Source organism: Pelobates fuscus, chromosome 12 (genome assembly GCF_036172605.1).
Source record: "Pelobates fuscus isolate aPelFus1 chromosome 12, aPelFus1.pri, whole genome shotgun sequence".
Classification (NCBI taxonomy): Eukaryota; Metazoa; Chordata; class Amphibia; order Anura; family Pelobatidae; genus Pelobates; species Pelobates fuscus.
The window spans coordinates 111,882,583-111,910,277 of record NC_086328.1 but is presented as its reverse complement, the minus strand read 5'-3'; the positions used below and the strand labels follow the sequence as shown (position 1 = coordinate 111,910,277).

At 38.4% G+C, this 27,695-nt stretch overlaps 1 protein-coding gene across 1 annotated transcript; it reads left to right on the top strand.

Annotated features, from left to right (window-relative positions):
• Positions 1–26,609, top strand: HPS5 (HPS5 biogenesis of lysosomal organelles complex 2 subunit 2). The gene is made up of 23 exons (XM_063437348.1): positions 1–72; positions 3,801–3,952; positions 4,550–4,660; positions 6,258–6,322; positions 6,586–6,778; positions 8,228–8,361; positions 8,934–9,149; positions 9,428–9,499; positions 10,044–10,132; positions 11,367–11,545; positions 12,157–12,315; positions 13,533–13,692; positions 14,180–14,303; positions 17,114–17,257; positions 18,025–18,096; positions 18,972–19,522; positions 20,241–20,361; positions 21,596–21,751; positions 21,888–22,007; positions 22,558–22,671; positions 23,341–23,447; positions 24,915–25,200; positions 25,410–26,609. Exons 2-23 carry the CDS (start codon positions 3,845–3,847, stop codon positions 25,468–25,470), a joined length of 3,342 nt encoding a protein of 1,113 aa, XP_063293418.1. The 5' UTR covers positions 1–72; positions 3,801–3,844; the 3' UTR covers positions 25,471–26,609.
• The last annotated feature ends 1,086 nt before the right edge of the window (positions 26,610–27,695 follow it).

Genomic DNA, 27,695 nt, shown 5'->3' with positions numbered 1-27,695 from the left:
TGGGCTTTTAAATTCCTGCTGTGATTGTAAAACACTTTTAGTTTCAGGAGAAGAGACAGAGTGTCAATAAGGGTAAGTCCTCCCTGCTCTGTGCTAGATTGTAAGCTCTGTGACTTAGTCCAGCACTGTCAGTGTTAATAGAAGTATTGATTTATAAGTTGAGTGAGTGATTTGCTGATTTAAACCTTTTTAAAAGTCACCATTAACAGCATTTATTTGACAGATTTTGTGAGAATGCAGACTGTGGGCTTTTAAACTGATTGTGTTTCATGAATTAATCATTTTCATTTATTGAATGGAGACAATCTGACAACTTTTACAACTTCCAGAGTATTGTGAAGCTGTTTTATATCCAGATTATCATTGAGTAGGCAGCTGTGGGACTACAACTCTCATGATGCTATTCCAGGCTTAACAGCTTTGTCCATGGGATCTATATGTAGTGTTATATGTCTTAGATATCATTACTTTTGGGACAATTTGAGATTTGTCTAGATATTAATATGGGCTGTTTTATTTTCTCCCACTAGTTGTGAACTAATGCCAACATAGGCTGCAGTGCTGTACAATATATTAACTAACTCCTGAATGCAGTATTGATTAGTTTAAAGTTAATAATAATTAGTCGTGCTATACTGATCTCTGGTTTGGTTAAGCTGGGTAATTATACTGTTCTAGGCTGTTGTATTTTAGAGTGTAAGCTCTGCATGATCTATGATGAGAGAGCTGAAGTCCGATGTGACTGACAAGTAGTTAATACAAAGAAGTGTGTTGGAAGGAGAAGTACACTTAATGATAATATTCTATAATTGGGAAAGGAAACTCATAGCCCATTGCTGCTCTCTCCAAAACCAGAAGTGAAAAGTGATTTGACAGCTGTAACCTATAGATTGCCAGAAGGCTGAGAATGAATCTAAGATTTGGAGAGTTACTTTGGCTTTGCAAGGGTTACATTTCCCCCCCCCCTCCCCCCCCCCCCCCCCCCCCACAAGACTGTGGAATGCTTCTCTCTTCCCCCATCCATGTACCGCTTTGGGATGAGATGACATTCACCCACCCTAGGAGGGGGACCGCTATTATTCAACATTTAATGAGAAAAATCTTGTGACTAGCATCAGATGGGCACAAAGTCCTTTGTTCTGAATGTTATTCATTATTTTAGACCTGGTGGGGGTCAGGGGGTTGCTGTCTTGTATGAGGACAGCTGACCAAGATTAGCCCCCTGCTAGTTAACTGTTTGAATGCCTGAGTGGTACGCAGTACTGGCACTCAAACCATAAGGCACTCAAACCGTTAAATAGTGTATGAATGACTGCCATTGATTCCCAGTGCAGTGCGACTTCCTTTTTCACAAAAAGCTGACAAAACGTTTTCTATAAAAAAACCATCTCTTATCAGGGGCTCAGCCAGGCCACGGGAACTGGAATCATGTGAAACCACCATTCAAATATCTTGAATTTCTAAAAACATCTAAAAAGAAGTGCCCCTCGACCAGCTATGACCTAAGTGTGGTCACTTTCATAATCCGTTCAATATTGTGTATTCATAAATTATTTTACACAGTTTATTTTACATTCTGTTTTGATAAAAAAATAAAAAATAAAATAGCTTGAGGTCAGCGGTGGCGCCTGTCCCCTCCTCGAGGAGCTGGTAGCTCTCTGCCTTGAGCTGCAATGAGCTGTCCCTGGAGAGCTAACCGGAGCTCCTGCCATGGTTTCAAGTTTAGATTTAATATTTTCCTTTGAAGCATCAATGGGAATTAGCTGATGACAGCGTGGGTCCATAGATGGTGATATTGGGTTTTGTGTTATAATATAAAAATTGCAGAGCTGACAGTCATGCTCCCCTGGACTTTCTTGGCTTATAAAGTCCACCAAAAGCACTGGGAATTCCTACGAGGGTCCTCGATGAATACCACTTGCAGAGGACAATTTTCGCCATGTTTTATTGATGAAAATATTGGGGGGGTTGTAAGCAGGGACTCCTTATCCGGGCACTAATATTTTTGATGATGAAGGGCCATTGATAAAGGCTCACCCCTGACCCACCCAGGTCTTAAAATGACTCAGAATTATTCACTAAAGTGAGAAACTTCAAATTGAGGTCCAAAATCGCCAGACCAGAAGCATAGCTGATTGGAGAATTTCCCTCGGAATTCCCGAGAGTTCCCACTTAAGTGAATAACCCTGTAGCGATGGGCCACATAACCATGGAAAGGCATTTAAAGTAATTAATTTTACATTCATTTTAATATACATTTTTAAAAGTTGCCATTTCTTTCTAAGTAATTCAGTGTAATTTATTGTATTCCCTTTTAAAAGATGTTTATATTCTGTAGGGATTTTCTTTTTAAGACCTCTTGCAGATGATTTTTATACAGAAAAACTGGTTCCTGGTATAGTCACCATTGTACAGCGCTGCGGAATTTGTTGGTGCTTTATAAATAATAATAATATTCGGCACTATATAAATGCATGTTAATAATATACTCTCTGCTGGCACTATACAGAGTTACTGTAGCCGGATCATTGGTTTTAATTGGCACTATTGAAAGAGCGATATCCAGCTGAAATTATAGATCTTAGAAAAGCTGGAATTTGGAATTCAAGTATCTATTTGCATTAAGAAATATTATTTTAGAAAGGACTTGCCACAATTGTAAGCTGTTCTGTTCCTGATACTATGTGGGTCAGATTCTGACGATGATGGGTATCAGTGAGGCTATCTTATCATTTCCCATCTCTGGGCAAGTGACCTTGTCACGAATGACTCTCAGTGGGATTGATAATGGCTTGGAAGAGACCGGATACTCTGCGCATAGGGTGGGGGGAAATGCAGTCTGGAGGGGGGCGGTTACTGGAACAGATATAGATTACACATTCTGAAACAACCTGGGAATTCTTAATATACAGGGTCGAGCCACTCATGATAACTGGAGATTTTGTTTTCTTGCTCAAATATTCTCATATTTGTTTTGGCTTTTTAAATTTTTTTTATTTTTATTTTTTTCATTTGTTTTATTTTATTTGCAAAATTTAAGTTTTTAGTGAATAGACACAATATACTGGGAAAAACAGTTTGTCTGAGGTTTTAGTGAAACACATACAGAATTAAGGCCTCAATTTTTCGGGATTAGCTTTTCAATTAAGTTTAAAATTATAAAATGTACCCTTGTTTGGTCTGTCTGCTATTCCTAGATTTTAGTCAATTACCAATCTGAGATGCGTTGAGCAGACAATCCAGTCTTTCAAATATAAATGTGTTTGTGCATATATGTGTGTGTTCAATTTAAAATTTTTTTTTTTTTTTTTTAATATCCTGCACCTCGCCTACCGTTTCTAAAAATGTTTTTTTTTTGTTTGTTTGTTTTTCTTGCCACAATAAATTACAGTAGCACGTCATCTAACCTTTAAATATTCAGGCAACCTTCTCTCAGTGTGTTGGTTCAAATAAAAAAAACCAACTCATTTTATTCTTTGGATTGACTTCAAGAGCCTGCAATAAGAGGTAAGGAGTGTCCTTGAATAGAAGCAATTGCTTTATATCGTCTACAATACAAAGCATCTTTATGTTTTGCAATCACAGCTAGATTGCAAAACTTTTAGATACTTTGTATCTCTAGACAAATTCTTGCTTTGGCGCCGCTGTGCCTCCCCTCCTATCAGCTGTTGGATATATTTGGGTTGAGATCGAGCGAGTGTCTCCTGAGGTCTGGTTCCCTAGGCAGTGTTTAAATAGAGAACTACACAAATTTTGATATAAATATGTTATTTATGATATCCTCCTCCTTTCCTTGTCAGGTAAGATGCTGTGCTTTGCACTATAACGGCTTAAAAGACTCTCAATGACTGCCACCATAACCGCACCAGACTGCCACAGCCATGTATTGGCAGAGTTTGATTCCCTTGACCCTTTACTATCTGCTCTGCGGTTGGATTCAAATAGATTAAAGGTGTGTATAATTTCATATTAATCTCCAGCTTACTACTGCCCCGGCTATTATGTGTTTTATTGTGTTGTAGTAAGCTATGTGAATGTTTAATGTGCAGGCGTAGCCTGTGTAAATGGTCAGGAAATGTAGGAATATAGAGCGCAAAATCATTTTGATGGGCCGCCATGTCTTTTTCGTATACCTGACCGTCGTGAAAAACCTACGAACCTTTGCTGATATTTACACATAAAGAGTCTATTCTATAACGGGCTGGGCATGAGACACCTTCCATAGAATTTTTAGTGTTTGATAGATTGAAATTGGGGTAAGGTTTTCAGGTTGGTCTCTAGCCCTCATCAATATACAGGTCCCTGATGCGTTAGAACCCTATAGGGAAGTGTTGGTCCACTAGACACTTACCTGTTGGCTACCCACTATGTTTTGTTGCTTTGGTGTTTAAGCTTGCATTAAGTCTTGTTTGACTTCATATTCCCGGAACCTGGAAGATGAATGCTGTCCGACCACTAATGGTGTACCAAGGATGGCCACCACCTGTTAGTGGCACTATGTGTATGTTGGGCCTTCCGTGATAACTCTCTTCCTTTGATCTTGGTGTAGTGCACATGTCTATCCATCTCTCGGAAATGGCTGGCCCTAGGAAGTTCTGGAGGAGGGCTGAATCTCATTCAACGAGACGGCTGGAAGCAGAGACTCATTCTTACACACAAGGTAATCGTGCTGTGTATAGTTAATAACGTAATGGTGTTTACGCTTGGCACACCAGATAATTCTGAACTACATTTTCCTTGATGCATTGCCAAACTCGTGGATCTAGTTCAAAATAATCTGGGAAGCCAAAGTTACTCTCAGTAGCAATAATGTATCATTTAGTCTAAGTTGCTTTTTGACGACCTTTAATTTGGGTTTTGGGGCAAATTTATCCCCACACTTATTAAAATCCATCTTTAAAATTATATTTATATATATATATATATATATATATATATATATATATATATATATACAATGTGTGTATGTCTTTTGGCACAGGCTATTTTGTGTTTGTGAATCAATGTTGTGTTATGTAACTGTTAATTGGTCTGGTTGTTTTCATCATTAACTGTAGGTATTGAAAAAAGTTTTTTTTTTTTTCTTCCCAGAATTTAATCTAGTGGCTATATAATTACTAACTCTAATGCTGAACTATCAAAACAAGTAAACCTTTGTATCTCCGTAAACCAAGCGGAATTACTCATCAAGCTCATTGGAAATTCCCTTCCAGACTCCTTTCATTTGTCCTCCTTGTCTCTTGACATCAGTTTTTTTTTTTTTTTTTTATATATTTAGTTTTTATAAACAAGTACAAGGAAACTACTGAAATAGAGAATCTGATTACTTTGAGGTTTTTTTCATTAAACAAGGAGTTGTGGAGAACTGAGCAGGGGATTGCAAATTTGGTTTGGATCATTTTTTTTTTTTTTTTCCCCCAATTTACCCAGTTAACGCTAACTAACATTTGTCTATTATGCAATTCTCATTATGTATATAAAGTCCTTTGAGGTATTATTTTCTAATGCCCTGTCCCTAATTAACTAAGATGCTCATAGGTACCCCCACAACTAGAAGAGGCATGAGAGCTTAACCCCTTAAGGACACATGACATGTCATGATTACCTTTTATTCCAGAAGTTTGGTCCTTAAGGGGTTAAAGAAGGATTTAGTAATTTTACTTGTGCCTTCCTTAACGAAAATAAAATCCATTCGTATCTGTCACAGAATATCATCTGGGTGTCTTTTCTGAACCGGGGGTTGGCCATCTGATTTAGCTTGATCTTGGCAGGTCTCCAGCACAGAAGGTCCATGAAATGTATATCTGACGTGCTTAGCCTGGACTAATTCTAGTACATTTCCAGTCCCCTCCAGGACTTCCTCTAGTTGTTCACTCTTCAATGAATTAAGCCCCTATAGCTTAACTGGAGATGAAATCTTTGGTAATTTAGTGCGCCGTCACACTGTCGTCTTTAAGGATTGGCCTCCTCAGGGGTGGGATGTGTCCCAGATGGAAGTGATGTTGAAATTTTAGCAGACATGAGGACACTAGGTAAGATGAGCCAATGTCATAAAATAGCCATTCAACTGTAAATGGTTGGGAGAAACCAAGATAGTGCCCAGATATTGATGGAAGAAGATTTTGGAAAAATCTTTGAGAGTTATTTAGCATCCAGAGGGCCCTGATTGTCCTATCCAGCTCTTCAGGCACAATCACTAAATATTTACACACCATTAGCTTATTTAGTGACATGAATACTTTTCTGTTTGTTTACAGGAAGGTGCTATATCGCATGTTGCTTGCTGCCCCCACGATGAAGACTATGTTGCTGTGGCTACCAGGTAAGCCTGACTTGACGCAGTACTGCCAGTGATGGGATGTACGCAATCCATCTCCGGGGAAATCTACACATCAACCATTTTGCTAAATGAATATAAAAGCTTTTTTTTCTCAATTTTTTTTTTTTTATCTACATCTAACTTTTTATATAAATTAATAAATCGTGCATGAAAGACTGGAAAATAAGCTGACACTGTTACGTTGAGTAGACTGTAAATTAAATGTCACGAGATTACTCCCCTATTAACACTCTGTATTCTTGCAGCCAAGGGATTGTGGTAGTTTGGGAATTAAACCTGGAGCGGCGCGGGAAACCAGAGAGAATTTATGTGTCTTCTGAGCACAGGGGTCGGAAGGTGACTGCCCTCTGTTGGGACACATCGGTACTGCGTGTCTTTGTTGGAGACCACCTGGGTAAAGTCACTGCCATCAAGCTTAACTCCTCCAAACAAGGAAAGGTAACAAGAAAACTGTTTTTAGAGTATATTCTATATGGAAAGCAAAAACACCAAGTTTTATTTCTCCTGTTTTTAAGCTCATTTTAGTAGAATTGCAGACTTTCCTCTCCATCCTTTTTTTTTTTTTTTTTTAAACTTGTACTTTAGTGAGTTTTACGATAAGACATGGAACACAAAGAAATCAACTAAGGCAGATGTAACATGCAAATCCCCCTTATGATGCATCTCGCATTTAACGTCCCAGGTAGTACAGAGCCACTGATATTTGAAGCGTGTTCACCGAAAAGTCAGTGCAGCTAGAAAACCCTAGTAATGTTGCAGGAATTTGGTGCAACCTTCCCTCTGGAATTACAGCGTAGATCGGGATCCAACACAATGTGCCGGAAATAAACATGAAAAAGAGAGGGGTACCAAAAAAATAGGTGTATCACATTGACATCCACAGAGTTCCATGTTTTGCTCTCATTAATGCAGTCTATAACATCCTGCAGAGTGGAAGAATCTGTGCATATAATGGGGGAGGGGGGTATATTGTTGTTGTTTCCTTTTTTTTTATTACCTGTAATGTATACGTATTAATGCACAGATTACCTCAAGGCAGTCTGCGGGCCCAGTTTGCCCAAGATTAGCAACATTGTGCTGCCCTTACACTAAAGTTATTCTCTTAACCCCTACATTGCACATTAACCCAACATTACACCAACGGCTTTTGGTGTGCAGATCATGCCCCTGCAGTCTCGCTGCCTAATTCTATGCCACTTAGGAGTTAAGTCACTTTGTTTATGCAACCCTAGCCACACCTCCCTGCGTGTGACTTGCACAGTCTTCCTAAATACTTCCTGTAAAGCGAGATCCTATGTTAAAATCTCCTTTATTGTACGTTCTGTTTAATTAGAATGTATCTCCTGCGTTTGCTGAAGGAGGTTCCTGCGTGTGATATTAAAGTTCAATTTACAGAGCAAAAGTAAGAAGGTAAGCGAAGATCTGAAAAATAAAAAACAAATAAAAAAATTGTCAATCACAGCCATGGAAGGTGTGGGTAGGGCTGGATAAACCGAGACAAAAGGGATTTAACTCCTAAATGGCAGAGAATTGATCAGTGAGACGACATGGGTATGATCTATACACAAAAAACACTTCATCGAGCTAAAGTTGTTTTGGGGACTCTAGTGTCCCTCTTTCCCTTACAATACCTTAACACTTACATTAACGCTAAGTATACTAAACACAAAATGTGCCAGCTTAAGTTTGTGATATTTCAAAACTACTTGACCTTCAGTTTTGTGGTTTATTTTGATGACTCTGGAACACCTCAACAGAATTATATTTGCCATAATACACGATTTGCTATAATGTACGGTATAAAATGTCAGTTTTTGGTTGGGGGGGTGGGGGGGGGTTGTTGTGACTCTGCATTTCCTATCTAATGTCTCCTCCTCCTTGGGACAGGCAGCAGCTGCTTTTGTGATGTTTCCAGTACAGATCATAACAACTGTTGACTCTCGTGTAGTCCAGCTGGATTATTTGGATGGTCGCCTACTTATATCCTCCCTGGCGCGATCTTACTTGTGTGACACGGAAAGGTACAACCTGATATAATGAAGTATACTTTCAGTCACTATGGTGCAACCTTTATGTATTGTACCCCAAATCTTTATTTTATTTTTCAGGTTTTTTTTTGCTGTTGTTCATACCTTATTTTTTTTTTTTTTTTTTAATTCTTTATTTTTGTTGCGCAAAAAGATTAACAATCATGTTTGTTATGCCACAACGGCAACCATAAACATTTCAAGAGACAGGATAGTATTCATACCTTATTTTTGAGTTGTAGAATGTTTGACAAGATTGGAATGATGAGATCTGTGTGTGCGCGCATGATCTTGTGTTGTGATCGCGTGTCCAGTATGCATGCCACACTAAGAAGAATGGCTAAAGTATATGTAACATTCTTATGTACTTTCTGCAGCTAATGGGAGTCTGAATCTCATTGGATACCATTAGCCTTGCTTATATGGCCATGTTTAATTTATGTAAATAAATGTGTCATTTTATCAAATAAAAAAAAAAATATATTATATATATATATATATATATTTTTTTTTTTTTTTCATTTAATGGCAATATATATAATGTAATTTTATTTATCTCTTACTAGAGAAAAGTTCTGGAAAATTGGCAACAAGGAGAGAGATGGTGAATATGGGGCCTGTTTTTTCCCTCCCGGAAAGCATTCTGTTGGCCAGCAGCCACTCATATACTGCGCTCGCCCTGGGTCCCGGATGTGGGAAGTCAACTGTGACGGAGAAGTGCAAAGTACGCATCAGTTCAAGCAACTCCTAACATCACCACCTCTGCCGATTATTAACCAACGGTAAAAATTAACCTATACTTGCGAGCCCGCTTGAATGCAGTATGGCCCCATGGGGTTTTATTGGGGTCGGGGAAAAAGAGAGCCATTATGCGGAACCCCAGTCTCCATCGTCAAATTTTTATAAACCCTTGTTAGAGCCTATGTTTATTTAAATACCGCCTGAAACCATGGGTTTTAGAGTAATTGAAGTGTAAATCATCCGGGATGCGCCATAATGATTAGATACTGTTCCTTTACAGAGGCAAACAATTTGTCTATTATTTCTTTTCTTTCTTTAGGTCTGACCCTCAGTACAGCTGTTCCCCAGGTCAGCCCCAGTCTCTAGCATTTTCAAAACTTTTGTACTTAAGGTAAGCATTCTAGATTCATATTCATGTCATCAGAAAAAGAAAGTAGCTATGCACAGTACTGTGTACATTGCAGTCATTGTTAAAAATAAATGGTATACCTATGGCTCGGGGTCCTCTGTCTGTTTATACTATACTGTCTCTGGTTTTCCGCACGTGTACAGTCCTGCAAAGTATGTTGGCGTTTGTAAATGCTTAAAGTATTGATATGTTAGTGGATTCTCTGGCATATTCTGCAGTGTTGATACAGTCTGCTTTACTGTAGTAATATATTTTTTAAATATCGATTGGATTTGGTTTTCTTGTATTTATCGCGGGAGAAAAGTTGATAGTCATGGAAAAAGCAGATGTATTGTTTTATTTGATTAGTGATTGATTTGAGACTGGACGCAAAGGGTTAATGTGCAGTGTTAATTGTAAAATAAGTACTTCAGTTAGAGTAACTAAGCAGATGGAATAGTTGCTTACTGTTCACAAAATGCTAGTTTGTTAGATTAATGCAACTCTGTTATCCATGCAGTAATAATGTCTGTATGTTTCTGCTCAGCGAGCACAGTGTGATAACATGGACGGACCGTGGCATTTACATCTTTATCCCTCAGAATGTGCAGGTTCTGCTCTGGAGTGAGGTCAGAGGTCAGTACCTCGATAGACTTTTTTTTTAAAAAAATGTTTTTTTTAACTTCCGTGATGATTTTATATATATGTGTGTGTGTCTGACACTCAGTGAGTGTGCATGTGTAACTGTCCGTGAATGCATGTGTCGGTGAGTGTGTATGTCTCAGTGAAAGTGTGTGTTGGTCAAACAGTGTGTGTGACAATGACTGTGTGTCTGTCAGGCAAAGAGCGTGTTGGTTTTTAAAAGGAAGTGAAATTAAGAAGCAGGGGGAGGAGGGGTGTCTGAGTTTTGTCATGCCTAGGGCAGCACAAAACCAGAATACACCACTGTATGTGTGTGTGTATATAATTCCTTTTTTTTATTTTTATTTTTTTTCACTGCTACAACTAAACTGGAAATCCTGTTAAAATCTAGTGGTATCTGTGCTTTAACAAAGCTTAAAGTACACCAATTAAGGGGGAAGTAAATGTTTTGCTCTAGTAAGAGTGTAAAAATCTCATTTTTGGTTTATGCTAGCAAACCTATAGAGGAATTTTTTTTTTTTTTTTTTTTTTAGACACCAGATACCACATTCCACAGTGATATGCCACCAGCATTGGGATTTAAACAGCTATGATCTGTGATATACTCAAAATACTTTGTTTTTGGGGCCTTCCTGCAATGCACATGTGCTTTGTGAGAGCTGAGGACAAATTCCTATTAAAAAAAAAACCACAACTCATTAAAAGTAAATGCTAGAACGGTCAGTGATGTGGCAGCTGCGTCCATCTTTTACTTGAGATTAATTGGCATGCATCTTTAAAAGTATTTGTCGCTTCATTAGTAGACTAGATGGATACTTATTTGAAATGGAAAACTAAGACAAAACTGGTGTCCACAGACTTCCATCTGCAATACTTAATGCAATGAATACACCTGTGGTTCTATTGTAATGTAGGCACGTCCACGTACAAGGTTTCTCTCTAAGCACAGAGTTGACTTTTTTGACCATGCTGTTTTGTTCCAGAACTTTTTGTTCAATGCTGGCTAATGACGCCACCGTGGCGCCAGGTGGAGTTACACCTATGGCATTTAAGGGATTAAACTTCGTACTTGCAGTGTTTCAAAGTGAAATGCTGCACATAAAGTAAGCAGGCACCATGACTACTTAAATCACTGAAGTAGTCATAGTGCGCATCTGACAATATATTGGTATGGTTTCTAATCCCATGTTTTATTAACCATTCAATACTGGTTTCTTTTCCTTTTTAGATATCCGAGACATCGCTGTGTATAAGAACGAGTTGTTTTGTCTGCACCTTGACGGAAAGGTCTCACACCTATTCCTATTGCCGGTAGAGAAATGCGTTGACCGGCTAATAAAGAGAAATTGCTGGGAATCGGCTGCCAAAGCTTGTCGGGTTTTCCAGAACACCGTAGCTACCAGCAGAGTGAGTGCACGCAGCTATTGCAAATACTCCCATCAGCCTGTAAATGCGAATGGGTTTATATCTGGATTAATTGGAAGAACTTTTAATTTTATGGCCATGCCAAGTCTGTACAGTGAAACTCTCCTATGATCTCTCTCAAATGTTCTACATTTGGTGCTCGGAAGGTTTATTTATTTATTTATTTATTTATTTATTTATTCATTTATTTTTCTTATTATTTCACCCACAATGGCTAAGGAAATGTGTGGTATTTGCCTTTGCCATCTCTTACAGAGTTGTGATTGACGTAGAAAACATCAGTCAATCACAGTAGGAAGTATAACATCAGATATAACTATTACAGGAGGTTGAAATTAATGTCAACAGTCCAATAACAAGCCAAGCTTAAAAGGAGCTGAGTTTTTTTTTTTTTGTTTTTTGTTTTTTTTTTAGGGTTTTTGTCTAAATTTCTGTTATTTCTCCACATTTCTTGACTTGGTAAATAGAATTAATAAAGGTATTTTTTTGAACAGGTTGAACTTAATAGGTTTATACCTTTTTTTTCATTTTAAAAAAATATATATATTACCCAACCTAGCCAACAATGTAATATTGTATTTGACTTGTTGCAGGCAAGGAAAACCTTACCCATTGATCGGCTGGAATATCTCAAAGCACAGCTAGACCTTGTAACTCAGCACGATCTTATCTCACACCTAGAGGAGATCATCACAAAGCTGGAGCCCTCGGACTCTGCGTGTAGCAGCAGACGGAGCAGCATCTCATCCCACGTACGCCATTTATGAACTTCAATGGGTGTTTTTAAACTGCGGAACCAGTACATCCATTGCCTTGGCACTTCATCTGACATGCACTGGCAATGATTGCTGATCACACTTAAACACTTACACAATAGCAAAATGTTCAGAGGGACTGAAAACCGTTTTACACATAAAAGGAGGATAGCCTCTGGGGCATGCCAGGACCTTAACCATTACAGTGGACTATAGAGGTTATGGTGCTTAGACTGTCCCTTTAATGGGACAATCTAATTGCCATAATCAATACAGCCTATCACAGGAAAAAAAGATACATATTTGTAACTTTTATTAAAAATAAAAAACAAAAGGCTGCATTTGATACATTTTGGGAGCATGTTATTTTGTTTGTATGTTTTTGTTATATCTGTATATCCTAAATCCTTCAAGAACCTGAAGCACTATGTTGTGATTCCCCTCTAACAAGTACCAAGAGTTACCTGTGTGTTTTTTATCTTTTAAACAAGGGGTTCCCAACCCAGTCCTCCATTACCCCCTACCAGTCCAGGATTTAGGGATTACCCTGTGTCTAAGGTGTTTTAGAAGAAAAACAAAACACACACACACTTTAGACACAGGGTAATCCCTAAATCCTGGACTGGTAGGGCGTACTTGAGGACTGGGTTGGGAACCACTGTTTTAGAAGACAGATGCTCACCAGGAAGAGGAAGTGTAGTCTTCTTTATTTCGGGAATAGGATTGTCATACCCACCATGTTTTCAGGACACACATCGCATATACATATTGGAGTGCATCTGAAAATCTGTGCCCTGCATTATGTAGAAATCAAATGCTACAGGCAGGAAATAAAGTGATTAATGGACAGAAAATCCTGCAACATGAACACTACATACCGCAGGGCAGTACTTTTTATGTGCTGACCAACATGAAGATGCGTGATCTTCAAAATATGGTGGATCTGGAAACCCTAGTTGGGTGACATTACAAGTACTAATTGCACTCCTTTAAATAAACTGATAGAGCGTAGAAGTTTGTTGCGCTAAAATACAGCACGTATAGTTCATCCTGGCGTGGTCAACAGCAGTCATGAGCCATTGTAATAGATACTGATGTATCTCCATGAAAACCTTATTCTATGTGCCTGCAGTTTAGCAGAGTCCTGACAACCGCTCCTAATAATCTGGGTGAATTCTAAAAGAGTTAACTCCTTTTATGTAATTGGCATTTAGGAAAGTTTCAATGTGTTGGACTGCGGGATCTACCGAGTAATCAGTCGAAGGAACAGCCAGTCCGATGACGAAACGGGGTCTTTACACAGCCAGTCACTGTCCGAGGACGAGAGATTTAGAGACGTGTTCTCACAGCCTGATGAAGAACAGACAGATTTGGGTATGTTCATCCAATGCTACTTCTATACAGTGTCAAAATGTCACATGACTGACCAGCATTTTTTTTTTCTTATTAATTTTTTTTTTTAATTGATCATCTTGTGTGCTAACATTGCTAGAAGATTATTTCTCCCCCCCCCCATTCTATAAAGTTTCCCCAAATTTTAGCAGTCAGTTGCCAAGCCAGCGTATCCCATGTGACTGTGGTTTATTCAGAAAACTGCAATAATCTGGAATCCAAATTGTGACATGCAGGCCAAAAGTCCCCAGCTTGGCTCTTTGCCTAAATTTTGTGATCTGCTTTGGTTACAATTTGGTTACATTTACTACTCAAACTCTTCAAGTTAGTTGTACCCCATTATCATGTTTGAAGTGCCATTCAGTGCTTACAGAACCATGTTTTTTTTTTTCACAAATTCATTTTTATTTTCCATGTTCCACTGCATGTTTTTTTATGTTGTACTATGTGCTTTACCTCCACTTGTCAGACAATGTATCTCATGCATCTTTGACGGTCGACGCTGAACACAATGAGCCTTTGCTCCCATTTAACATCTCATTGCCATTCCGTTCAACATCTCCCCGCCTATCACTCCAAGCCGTCAGAGAAAGGTAACTTCCTTCAGCTCGGCATTCTCTCCTTAAATACTAGTTTAAAAATTACAGGGATCACTTTTTTTTTCTTTTTAAGAGCAGAGTCGTACTGCAATGACATCTTACAGACCTCTGCCTTTTTACTAGGCTTATGTTCTTAAAACCCTCTAAACAGTCTGAGTGTAGCAGAGGGCTGATCAGACTGTTTTGTATCTTAAAAATAACACCGCGCTTGATTCTGGGTTTAGCTTAAAAAAAAAAAAAAAAAAAAAAGAGGAACCGACCCAAATTGTTGTGGGTGGTTTTATGAGGAGGTTTGCATTAACATTTTGCTGTCTTTAGTTAATTACTTAATGATGGTCTTTTTTTTTTTTTCAATTTGAATTTTATTGAGATTATTTTGCATTAAACATCTTTACCATATTATGGGTAAGGTAATTAAGCACTGATGTAGTGGCACATTTGACTGTATACGTCATAAAGAACAATTTACAAGACATTGTGAAGGTACGTGAGGCATAGGTATGCACAATAAAAACAATATGAATGGGTGATGAAAATCTGGAAATATCCTAAATACAGGAAAACTCGGTGGGAATAGTTCTGTGGCTAGGCATGCATCCGTCGATATGAGCCCGGGCGCTTGGGAAGGTTCAGCAGGCTTCAATAGCTCTTTGTGTTGATCCCGCTTGGTTTCTGGTATGTGAGTCTCTGGACTTTGAATTGTCCGTCTACATGTCGCGGTTTGCTTGAGCTGGTGTCCTTGCCCTTCATTGTGGGTTGTGTCTGTTTGGCCGGTGAGAGCAATCTTTGCTGGAACTCAGGGGTGCCGCTGGCCGTGGGCTCTCTGTTTCTCTTGGGTGACTCTACTTGCGTCTCTTCAGCGGTTGTTCGTGTACGAGGTGGGAACCCAAGTTTCTGCAACAGGGGCACAGGATCGTCTGCTGACGTCAGTGTTGTAGTTGCGTCTCCACTGGTCACTACCAGTGATCCCCCCTGCCCCCAGCGGTACCTTATGGAGTGTTCTCTTAGTTTTCTGGCGGTTGAGGCCAGCTTCCTCCTTTCCATTAGAGCAGAGAACGGTATGTCCGCATATATTGAGACCATTTGGCCCTTATGTTGTACCGGTCCCCCCTCCCTGGATCGTTTCATAATCGCTGTTTTTACTGAGATATCTCTGGTTACGGCTATTATATCCCTAGGCGCGTTGCTTGGAGCCGCAGCAGACTTCCTCACTCTGAATGCTGAGCTTATGGTATGTTGTGCAGGGGTGTCTGTGATGCCCATAGTGTTTGTTAGGTCTCTTACAAAGGTAAGTATCATCTCATCCGGTATCTCTTCTGAGACGCCTCTGAGACGCAGATTTTTTTGTCTGTGGCGTGTTTCTAGTGTGGTCACTGCCTGGGTCAGTTGTTGTACCTGGGAGGAGAGGCTTTCCAGTCTGCTGTCTGTGGATTGTATGTGTTGAGCTCTGGATGCCTCTCTGTCCTCCATTTCCTGCACCCTGTGACGGATCATCCCTATTTCCGCCTGGGCTGCCTGTAGGTCCTCCTTCCAGACCTTCCTGAGGTCGGTCAGCAGCCTCCTGATGTCTCCTTTCGTGGAGGGTGTCTCATCCTCGTCGGCCTCAGATAGGCTAGACTCCGCTCTGGAGCATGGCGAGCTCGGCGGGTCTTCCTCCTCCTGGGAGGCCTCTGAAGGCTCCGGCGTCCCCTGCTCCTCCGGCGCCATTTTGGTCTGGCGCTGTGCCTGCGGCCTCTCGAAGGAAAGCCGAATATCTTGCTGCCGGGGAGCTTCTTGCTGGTGAGTTCTTTTATTTTTGCGCCCCATCGTCACTATGTGTTGGGGGTATCGTTTCTGTTTTCGGGATCGCTATTTTCGCGGCTCTTTGTCGTTTTTTCTCCCGGGCCCTTACGGAGCTCAAAGGAGACACGTCTGCTTGCTCGCTCTGTCGGCCACGCCCCCTTAATGATGGTCTTTTAAACCTCAACATATTAGATTGGTGGGTTTATGCCTGTGACACTTATTGATGTTCTGTATTCATAGAAGTGTTTACTTCCTGGGTTTTTCACTCAAGTGAGTATTGTCGAAAGACAAAATTGAATTTAGAGAATTTTAAATTTAAAGGTCAAAACAGCGCCAAACTATGAGCATAGCTGACTTGGAGAATGTTTCCTAGAATTTTAACTTCACTTTCAATTCCCAGCAATTATCACTTTAGTAGATAACCCGACTAGTAAACATTTATAAATGATATAATCTATAAATTCAGAACATCAAAAAACATTCAAAACCTCGGTGTCATGGGTATAAACCCACCAATCGAATATATGTTTAATTTGACTATTAAGTAATTTACTGCCCTTTCTTACCCTGTCTCTGTGTTGTGGAAAATTGCAATACATATTTTGATTACAAACATGTAAAAACACCAAGTAATTAAACCTGTAAATCTGTGTAATCTACTTTTTATTTTTTATTTATTTTTTCAGCAACATTAACAACATGTTAATTAGAGGTGGCCATTAAAGTTAACAAGCGCTCTGTTTGCCAGACAGTCTTGTGATTCATCAATTTCAGAAATATTCGAGCGATATAGGGAGCCTTTATAAACTTTGACCCCCTCACATTTCTCATGAAACTCTGCAAGGATGTTTACTGAGCCTCTTGGCAAACATAGGCCACAACCATTGTAGAGCCAGGATATGAAATGTTCCCTGCAAAATATTTTATTTTAATTACCCCCGTCTGCACATTTGTACCTTTTTTATTAATATTTCTGATTGATATTATATTTTACTTTTTTTTTTTTTTTTACCTCATTAAAGTGTATCAAGCTTTGTTAAAAAAACCTCTGACAGAATCGGATCCCTTCACATGAGCCCCGACACCCGACCTAGACCCGACATAAAAGAACATGTCCAGGAAGTCGCTCCACCAGTGGTAACACAAATAGCGGTTGAGAAACCAGAGTGAGTCTCCATGGTAACCCGTACCAAAAATGCAACAATATAATGTGATGTATACGTTTTAGCCACCAATTCATTATTAAATTTAAAGATTAAAAATAAACTGTGTGTACTTATTATCTTACAGTGGAATCTCGGGCTTGTATATCTAAATATACTACAAGACATGTTTTATTTTTATTTTTTTTGTCATGTATTTAATTTTAGGTTGTCAGTTATTGTGGCTGAAAACATTCTGAGGAAAACCTGCTTGACAAAGAAGAAAATTCTTAAACACATTTTTTGAACTGTACATTGTCCATCAATTTAGCTAGCAGTTTAGACTTATGCAAAAAAAAAAAAAAAACACTTGGATTATGTGAAAGATGTAAATATCTGTGTATTTCTTATTTTACTTGAGAATATCTCACAGAAGTTGAATGTATGCTCACTCCGTTGTGTGTGTGTGTGTGCGCGCGAAATCCAATTTTTCATGAAAATGTTTGCATCTCTACAGCACTATTCAATAAACCACGTGGAATGTTTACGGTTTGTTACTGTAGACTCTCTATGAATTCCTGACAATACACACTTTAACTGTTTACTGTTGGTAATGTATACAAGGAAACCACTTGTATTCTTATCTCTAAAATAAAAATATTCAAAATGCAGTCTGATAGTCAGAGACTTCGATTTTAGATAGTTATATCAACTCTCGTTTTTACCCTATTTCTTTGTACAAATCCATTATTTGTTTTAGTTTTTTTCATTTTTTAAACATTTGTTTGTAGACCGGAACCTGCACAGCCGTCTAAAGAAGAAATCCATCTGGAAGCTCTGAAACATGCCACTGCCACGGCCATGTAAGAGAGTCTTGATTTGTATTCATATATTATTATTTAAATAAATAAATGTTAAGCCTTTTTAATGACCGTCCGTGTAGCCTTTACTTCATAAAGTAAATGCTAATTTGTATACTGTAGCAGAGATGCACAAATGCAAGTGGGGGGAGTGGGAGGGTACATAAAATCTCTAGCACCTTAGCTTTTCCACTTTCCACTTATTCTTAAATGAAGAGACCTGAGAAAACTGTTGGATCACATTTCAAAGGTATAAATAGCTTGTTAGTCAATGTAAACACTATAGCCAATTACACAGATTAAAGGCCGAGGGGTACAATTTCAAAATATTCCTTTTTGACCAAAAATACATTTCATATACAGTTTTCTGACATAACAATGTAAAAAATATCTGTGAAACATTTAGATTTTTAAACCTATAAAGAAAAATAATAAAATAGAGAGGGCTGGAATAGAGTCAGAGAGTAGGAGAGCACCTCATTGAGAAGAGATGGAGGTTCCAAAATATTTTAAAGAGCGACCTGCAGCTGCAGAATTTCTATGAGCTCCTCCAATGCATTGAGTTATGGGGAATATCTAAATTTAGTGGTTTTCATTCTATTATATTTTTCCTTTTTTCTTTTTCATTGAACACCTTATATGTTTGTCGCTTTGCATACACCTATCTGTTTCTTCCTTATACACCACCCATTGTTCACCCCAATTAAATTGAGAGTTGTGGAAAATTGTGCAAAATTAACTAGGAAATTGGGGGGTGGGGGGGGGGAATCTCTAACGCAGCTTTTTTTCAAATGTGAGCCTCAAATGGAGAGAATTCTGTACCAAAATGTTTTGACGTAAGATCTTTTATTTTTTTCCCTTGAATTCTTTTCTCTCAGGTGCAATCTTCAAGATTGTCAGGTCGTATTCAGTCCAGAATCCATTGGGAAGATCTTACAAGAATGGCTTCAGTATATGGAGAAGGTCTTTAATGGGGAGAAGCCAAATGAACAAACGTCATGTGAGGTCCAACAGGATGAGGAAGACCCAAGTACTGTCCTCCACGAGATCTCCGCATTATCATCTGAAGACAATGAAGACTTATTTTCTGGTGAATTGACAGAGACTGTAGACTCCAATGAAGGAAACCCTGTGGTCCTTCATGATACCGAGCTGGAAGACAAACTGCTTTTCCGTGTTCATACTCCTGTCACCGTAGAAGAGAACCTGCACAAGGACTTGTCCCAGTTAATCATGTTGTGTCTGGAATTCAGAACATTTTCTACAGAGAAGAGTTTGGATCCAGAGACATCTGGAGTAAATGCACTCGCCTGTCGCTTCATTAAGACTTACTTTTTCCTTCTGGACTTGAAAAGGCTGAAACGAAGTATTATTTTTAACTATAATGGCTGCTTGGACGTCTGGAATACATACATGGAAGGGTTAAAAGGTGATATTTTTCCTCATTTTCTGATTCTTTGTGACTTTTATGTTCTCCAATCAATATCTAATTTCTTTCCCTTTTTTCTTCTTCCCTACTTCATGCAGATTTAGAACGAGTAGCGAGACTTATTTCACATTTAATACTTGTTAAAGCATTGCAATATTTACAGTAAATAAAATGTGAGAAGTGGGCAAAAGAGAAATAAAGTGATCATTTTGTTTTTTATTTTTTGCTAAACCAAATTTTGACTCCATCTACCCAAAACTCAAAAACTGAGCTCCATGTCCCTGTTTCACCTTATACTCTGCATCTCTCATGTACTATTGTCTATACTTTACATTGACCGTGCATCTGCCAATCATCCTTCTTTCTGGATTCAGTGCATCTTAAAGGGACAGCCAGGGCACCATAACAACTACATGCCAACACAGTGATTATGGTGCCTAGACTGCTTCTTTAACCTTGTGTCTAATTATAACACATTTCCTTAGCTCCATCGAAAAGGGTCTTCTTATCCTAACTGTATGTCAAATTTACAATCACAACTTTTTTTAAATGGCACTAGAGAATCCTTTCTTTGTAAACACTATGTTTTTATATACGTTGTACAAGTCTGTAGGGTAGTTTAGTGAATAGGAATTCCTGTTATTAGTTTAGTCTCTTGGCAATAATGCAGTAGATGTTCTCTTCACACTCTATCACTCTGTGGCTTCAAACCTTGCAGAGCTGATTGGACAAAGTCCAGTGGCTGTGGCAATAGAAAAAGAAGACTTGTTGACTTCAATCCAGATTTTAAGCCGAATGGAGCCCTGGGATAGTCCATTTCTGCTAGCTCACGTCTCCAGGTAATACCTTAATACCCCTTAAAGTGACACTTCTTTCATGAAATAACCCTGACCGGAATGCATTCCCTAAACTACAAATTATGTGTTAAATAAAGAAGGAAGTACATTTATGTTCTTTGTGAGGATTTAGAAATACGCTTTCTGTAATTCACTACCTTTCTTTCAACTGACTTGGAGAGAACACAGCAATTAAAAGGCTGGAAGTTAACTTGAACTGACAGGAGTAGACAACATTAAAGGAACTTTATAGTCACCAAGAGAACTTTAGCTTAATGAAGCCGTTTTGGTGTATAGATAATGCCTCTGAAGTTTCACTGCTCAATTCTCTGCCATTTAGGAGTTAAACCATTGTTTCTGCTTATGCAGCCCTAGCCACACATCCCCTATGCTTTGACTGACACAGTCTGCACAGTCACACACAGAAGGCTCCAGCATGGTCTAGCAAGCGATTAACAGAGCGGCAGATAACAAATGCTAAAGTAAACAGAATTTTGAATAATGGAAGTGTAAACATTAGATGACTATTTACAGGAAATGTTTTTTGAAGGCTAGGTAAGTCACATGCAGGGAGGTGTGACTAGGGCTGTATAAACAATGTGATTTAACTCCTAAATTAAAGAATGTAGTAGTGAGACTGCAGGGGCCTGTGCTATACACTAAAACTGATTCATTAAGCCAATGTTGTTTTGGTGACTATAGTGTCCCTTTATACAGAAAAGAGGCAAATCTAAAGTAGATATATATGCACATTTTTTTCAAGTTATATAATACTTAGCACTGGTAAGAAGAAGGTCTTTGGTGGTTATTTCATGAAAGCCATGTGCAAGTAATTGTGAGAGAAAATAAAACAAAGTAAAACTGTAATGTATTAATTCCTGTATGAGTACGACCTGATATTTGAATCGGAGGAAGTTCGCTTAGGGCTGCAGGTAACTACCTGCCAGAGTAATTGTAGACTGGGTGAGCTGGGTAAACTGCAGGGGGCACCATTATAAAACTAACACCATCCACCAACTAACCCCTGACCCGTACACAGGTAATTATACAATGCCGGACAGTCCAGTTTTTTCAATGGCACGAATATGGAGAATGGCAGCAATCGCAAATTTTTTTGAAACTTTTTTTTTTTTCACATTTTTAATACTCTGATAATTTTTTATGTCTAATTTTTCATGTCCTATTTTTCGCTTTAGTTCCTACGTGAGAGGTCTCATTTTCTTTCTTTTTCATTTAGGATTTATGAGCGGTTTGGGGAACGGGCTGCCAGATTGTTTATTAAATTCTATCCTTCCATCCAGCCTGGGGACGTGATGCAGCTCTGCAAAGCGAACCCAGGACATTTTTTGGGCTACCTGGACAATCTTATTAAAGCCAAGCCCGCAGAGCAAAGGTAAAGAAAACAATTGTTTAAGCTATGCTACCAAACTGAATTAATCCCACATTACTCTAATGAATCACATTTTGATTTTCATCTACTTATCAATTAATTTCTTATTTGTTATTTTTTTTTACATTTTTTTTTTTAGGTTATCTTTTTTGCAATCTCTTGTTCAACCAGAATCCTTAAAACTGGATTGGCTGTTACTGGCGCTTACACATGATGCACCTCAAACTAACAATACTCTGGACGATGCAGGAAATCCACGGTAAGGTTTGTTTAAAAAAAAAAAAAAAAAAAACCTTTTAAAACATTTCTTAAACAATGGACCTTTAGACTGCCTATGTACTTTTTAACTAAAAACGGAAAACTAGAAAAAAATACAAAAAAAGCAAAACTGGTTGGAATAAAGTGCTCTATACAGAGTATTGGATTGTAGAACAACAAAGGTATTCATAAATTGGCATACTTTTAAGGTTTTTCTTTCATTAACTAGAGTACATTGGCAACCGAAATGCAAATTTTAGGTAAAAATAACTGCTTCGAAAATACTCAATTCCCTTTTTTTTTTTCTTCCTTTCCCCCCTTCCTGTGTGTGTCTCAATATAACTTTTCAGTTCATGTTTCCACTTAATAGCAAATTGTGAACATATTTTATTCAGAGAAAATCCTACATTCTATGGCCTCTGGTCATTTTACTTCTCGGTGATGTTTTACACATATCTACAACGTTCAGGCTCACAGTCTGTGAATCTGACATAAACTGTACTTTCATTTGTCCACTGCCAAATGGTCAATTTTTTATTTATTTTTTTCAGTCCTCGCGCACACCTCTATACGTGGGGGTACGGAGCACTTATAAACCTTTTAATTAAGCTGCCAGCAGACTTTGCAACCAAAGAAGAGATGGTAACAGCCTGCAAAACTTATGGGTAAGAACTCCCAACAATGTATTTTTAAGGTTGTTTTTTTTTGTTTGTTTTTTTTTTTTGCTTTTTAATAATCCCCAGGCTCTAAAATAAAAATAAACCAATTGAACAATGTATTTTGTATCATTGTGTAATCATGACACCTGTTGTCAGATGTGAGTTTAAAAAACAAAAAAAAAGTTTTTAAGGTTCATCTGTCCTCTTTTTCAGATCATTGTACCATATATAATCTCCCAAAAAATAGCGTGCGTGTGTGTAAATGTATACTGTATGTCTCTGCTCAGTGTTGCTATCGTCTGCTTTTAGACCAGCCATTGATAAACATTAACCCTTAAATTGGTGGCAGAGTTGTTGAATATATTCAATAATATGTAAATAGAGGCAATTTAAGTAACTTTTCAGTAATGATACCTTAACATTTTTGTTTTACATTGGAAGCCCTGCCAGACTTAGTCTTCTTTCACACCTGCATTTTGTTGTTGCCATTGCTTTGTAAAGTCCCTGCTATATCTCTGTCACATACATTATTATTTATAAATGTTTTCATATTTCTTCAAAGAAAGCTCAGCTCTTCTAAAAAAAAAAATTAATAAAAAAAAAAAAAAAGATTTTAATAAATGGCTCTTTTTGGTACACAAAGGATTATAAATACTCGCTTATTTCCTCTTATAGATACTGGTCGGGGTATTTAACTCTTTCGTTGGAGCTGGATAGGAGGCTGGAGGCGCTAACCAGTATTGTTTATCTTGATGACCTGAGTCTGATTGATGAGAATAATGGTCAGTGAATGAATTTGTCCCATATATGGTGAACGATTGCAATAACTTCCGGTATAATGCTGTGCTGTGCTGTGCGAGTACCAGTTTATATTGCAAAGTATTGGTTTAAGCATGAATTCTGAGAAACTATGTTAGTGTGTGTGTGTGTGTGTGTGTGTATATATATATATATATATATATTTTTTTTTTTTTTAATATATGGATATAATTGACATGAAGATACTTATGTGGTTATTCACTAAAGTAAGAATTCAAATTTAAAGGATCACTATAGGGTCAGGAACACAAACCTATAGTCCTGACCGTATAGTGTTAAAACCACCATTTAGGTGGCTTGCCCCCCCCTTAGAAGGTATTAAAACGCATATTATTTCCAGCGCCACGGGGTTGGCTGGCACTGGCCCCGCCTCTGATATGCCTCCTTGGTGACATCAGCATGTTTGATTTTTAGCCAATCCAATGCTTTCTCATAGGGAAAGCATTGGATTGGCTGAAATTGGCCAGGAGGCTGGATGGGGGTGTGGCCAAACACCATTTTGGCCAATCAGCACCTCCTCAATGCATCTCTATGAGGAACATTCTGCTGTAGTTGTTCTGGTGACTATAGTGTCCCTTTAAAGGGACATTCCAGGCACCCAGACCACTTCTGCTCATTGGAGTGGTCTGGGTGCCAACTCCCACTACTCCTAACCCTGCAAGTGTAATTATTGCAGTTTTTTATAAACTATCTAGTAGACAGCCACTAGAGGGAACTTCCTGGATTATAGCAAGGATTATAGCAAGGATCTCTCGCTGTGTGAGGACCTCCAGCGTCGCTCATTTCCCCATAGGAAAGCATTGAAAATCATTTTTACCTCTTCAGTAACTGGGCATTGGGGGGTGGGAGGGAGAGGGAACCTCCAGTGCCAGGAAAACAGATTGTTTTCCTGGCACTGGAGTTTCCCTTTAAGGTCAAAATAGCTGAACTGGAAAAATTCTCAAAGCCAACTTTTAGATTGGCTACTCTGGCCTTAAATTTGAAATTGTCTTTTAATTCTCACTTTTCGTAGATAACCCTGATTGTGTTCCTTGCATTTTGTACCCAAATGCCACTTACACATTCTCCCACTGGCAGAGCATTATGGGATATATAGTTTAAGAACCTCTGCATTTCCCCGTTGCGATCTGCCCAGTTCTTTCCTGCTAGTCACCTCCTGCAAAACATTATATGATGGTTTAAAAAAACCTAACATACCCCTGATATTTGTGGGGACCTATTTACTAAGCCTGAGAAGTTTAAGAACAAAAGCTTGGGGAATTGCCAATGTTTGTCTATAAATCATTCTGAAAGAGAAGTTTGTATTTAGATAGTCAAATCACAAAATCCTAAAACTTGAAGAGGAAGGGAGAAGGTACAGAAATGGCCGGTTCCAGCTCCCAGTCAATATGGCGGTAAATTTATAGCCTCTCTTAATGATCTCTGTTTAGGTGTGCTCCCAGAGACCCCGGATGAGTGGAAAATGACACTTCATCTAGCAAAATCCTGCAATGTGGAGCACAAGCATCACGTAACGGACAATGGCCATACGCAGACCAACGGCCATTCTGATTGGCCCCACTGCATCACGGTGGAGAACACGGCACTCATGTTGGCAAAGGTGATTGGTCCAGATCGAGCGTGGCCGTACCTGCAGGATTGGGGTCTCACTGAGAATGTTTCTGAGCGATACGCCAAAGTCTGCGCAGTGATGAAAGTAGCTGAGACTAGGCAGAGGTATGTTTCTGCCAACGTTCACACCATCCTGTTCCCTCTCCCCACCTCTCTGCCTTCCTGTGTCTTCTACTCACTCTTATTCCCTTTTAATCTAACCATGCTATGGGATCTGTTCACTTTCCCACAGTTAGTGGAACCTGGTCCTTGATTGGGTTTTATCTCCAAGTAATTAAGTGGTTTTTTTTGTTTTGTTTTTTTCTCCCACACAGAGCATTGTTACAATCCATGCTGGAAAGATGTGAACGCTTTTTGTGGTCCCAGCAGGTGTAAAGACTGAGAAACATCCCTTGTTTCCCTTTTTCCACCCTGCTATCTAAAACTAGACTAAGGAATGGATCGTCTATTTAATATCATTGATTCCTGGAAATGGTGCCACATTGTATCCACAGGAGCCATCAAACAGACGTTCTAAGTGGCCTTACAAACCCCTTTCCATCTACCAACTTGAAATGCAGTTCTTTCTCTCCATGACACCAATAATTTGCCTGCTCTCCGTTATTCTTTAACCCCTTAAGGACACATGACGTGTGTGACATGTCACGATTCCCTTTTATTCCGGAAATTTGGTCCTTAAGGGGTTAAACCAAAAGGTCAAATTTGTAGAATCTCCCACCTTTTAAAGGCACAATATTGGAATATGATGTTAAAGGAATGATTTCCCTTAATGGATCCAAATCTACTCTGCACTGAAATAGAGCTATGAACTCTTGGATCTAGAGATGAACAAATATATTATGAATTCAGTATTGATCATGTGAATTGTTATCCCTTGGCACATAAGTATAATTTGTCATCGGTTCAAAGTGAATTTCAAATTTTAGGTAAACCTAAACTACAAACATAGCTGACTTGGAGAGTGTTCCGACTTGGCTTTTTTTGGACTAAAATATGAAATTTAATACGAATTCCCAATAACTCATATAAACGTGTGTGTGTGTAAATGTGTATATAATATAATATCAGACTCCCCATTTTCGACCACTGATCCCAGTGGCTGGCGGCTTAGATTGGGGATGCTGTAGCCAAACAGCAGGACTCTACTCGTCTGAATAAATATCGTTAATGACCGCTAGATTGTGATAGTGATGATTAATCACATTATATAATGGAAAAATAAAGCTAATATTAAGTGTTTTTTTTAATTCATGCAGTAAACAGTATGACGATGCACTCCGAACAAATACAATTTTTGCAGGCAGTGGAAGAATCATTTTCTCTATTTTCTCATTTCCTGCAGTACGGTTTTTTGAAAAACACGCCATTTAGTATTTACATATAAAGCAAAAAAAGTCTTAATTTGTATCATCCACCGGCCTTGTGTTACCCTCACAATTTAATAACATAAGAGATAGGAAAGTGCTTTAAACTGACTGTTACTTGCCTAATCCATATCGTGTGCAGATGCACTTAAACTTGTGTGTGTATGTATGTATGTATGTATATGTATGTGTGTGTGTGTGTGTGTGTATATATATATATATAATAATATATATATATATATATATATATATATATATATAATGTGTGTGTGTGTGTGTGTGTGTGTGTATATATATATATATATTTTTTTTTTTTTTATTCCTTCATTGCTGTAAATTGTACTCTGCTGTTTGGTACGTAGCATTAATTAACATCCCATATATTGAGATGTCAGATCAACAGTGCTATTAACCTATCAATATTAAATCTGTCTTTCAATCCCTATTAAGGGGGATTCATAGGCTGTTAAAGCAAAAATTTGCTAAGATTTTAGTACATGGCACTTAATCTAGGTCGTAATGACAAGCCTTGGAACTGCAAATATTTTAACTACATTTATCTTTATGCTCAACCTAAAGGACTTCTGGGAGATGTAGTTCAAAAACTTTTCCTTTAACCAAGGTTTATTATCACTGTCTTAGAGATCAGTGACCAGATATGGTCCATATAAAGGTATTTAAATTGCCACGGGGATGTAGAACATCCATCTATCAAGCTATTTGAGAAATTTAGTGGATTTTGGGGGATGGGGGGAAAATATATTTAATTTTTTTTAATCTTGAGAAGTCTGACATCATCATGCGCACAATATCCTACCCAAATGGATGCCTGCATAGGCTTTCATATGAGGTCAGGTTGATGATGATGTCAGAGCAGTGGGTGTGGCTAGTACTGCATTAAACCTCTTTCAGTACTAGAAGGGAGGGCTCGACCCCGTCGCTCTGGAATTCTGCACCATGTGTAGTTTTTATGCTCTGTGAACTCATCCAGAGCTTTATCTGTTACTTTGTTGCCATTTAATTGTCTTTATCCTTTAGTCCTATATATGCACTTTGTTTATTAATGTTTCTCTGTAAAGTATATTGCAAAGTTTTATTGTAAAATATGTTTTGCTGACGTCCTATTTTTTTTCTTCCGCAGTATTTCTACATATTAAATCTAATCAGTATTGAACATCTTACAATGTTTGAAATAAAATTTGAAGCCTAAAACGTTTGTGTTCGTTTAATGAAGTA

Coding starts and splice junctions, on each gene's coding strand:
- HPS5 (XM_063437348.1), top strand. CDS start 3,845: ATGACTGCCACCATAACCGCACCAGACTGCCACAGCCATGTATTGGCA. Junction 13,693..14,179: donor TGAAGAACAGACAGATTTGG/GTATGTTCATCC, acceptor TCCACTTGTCAG/ACAATGTATCTCATGCATCT. Junction 14,304..17,113: donor CTCCAAGCCGTCAGAGAAAG/GTAACTTCCTTC, acceptor ACCTCATTAAAG/TGTATCAAGCTTTGTTAAAA.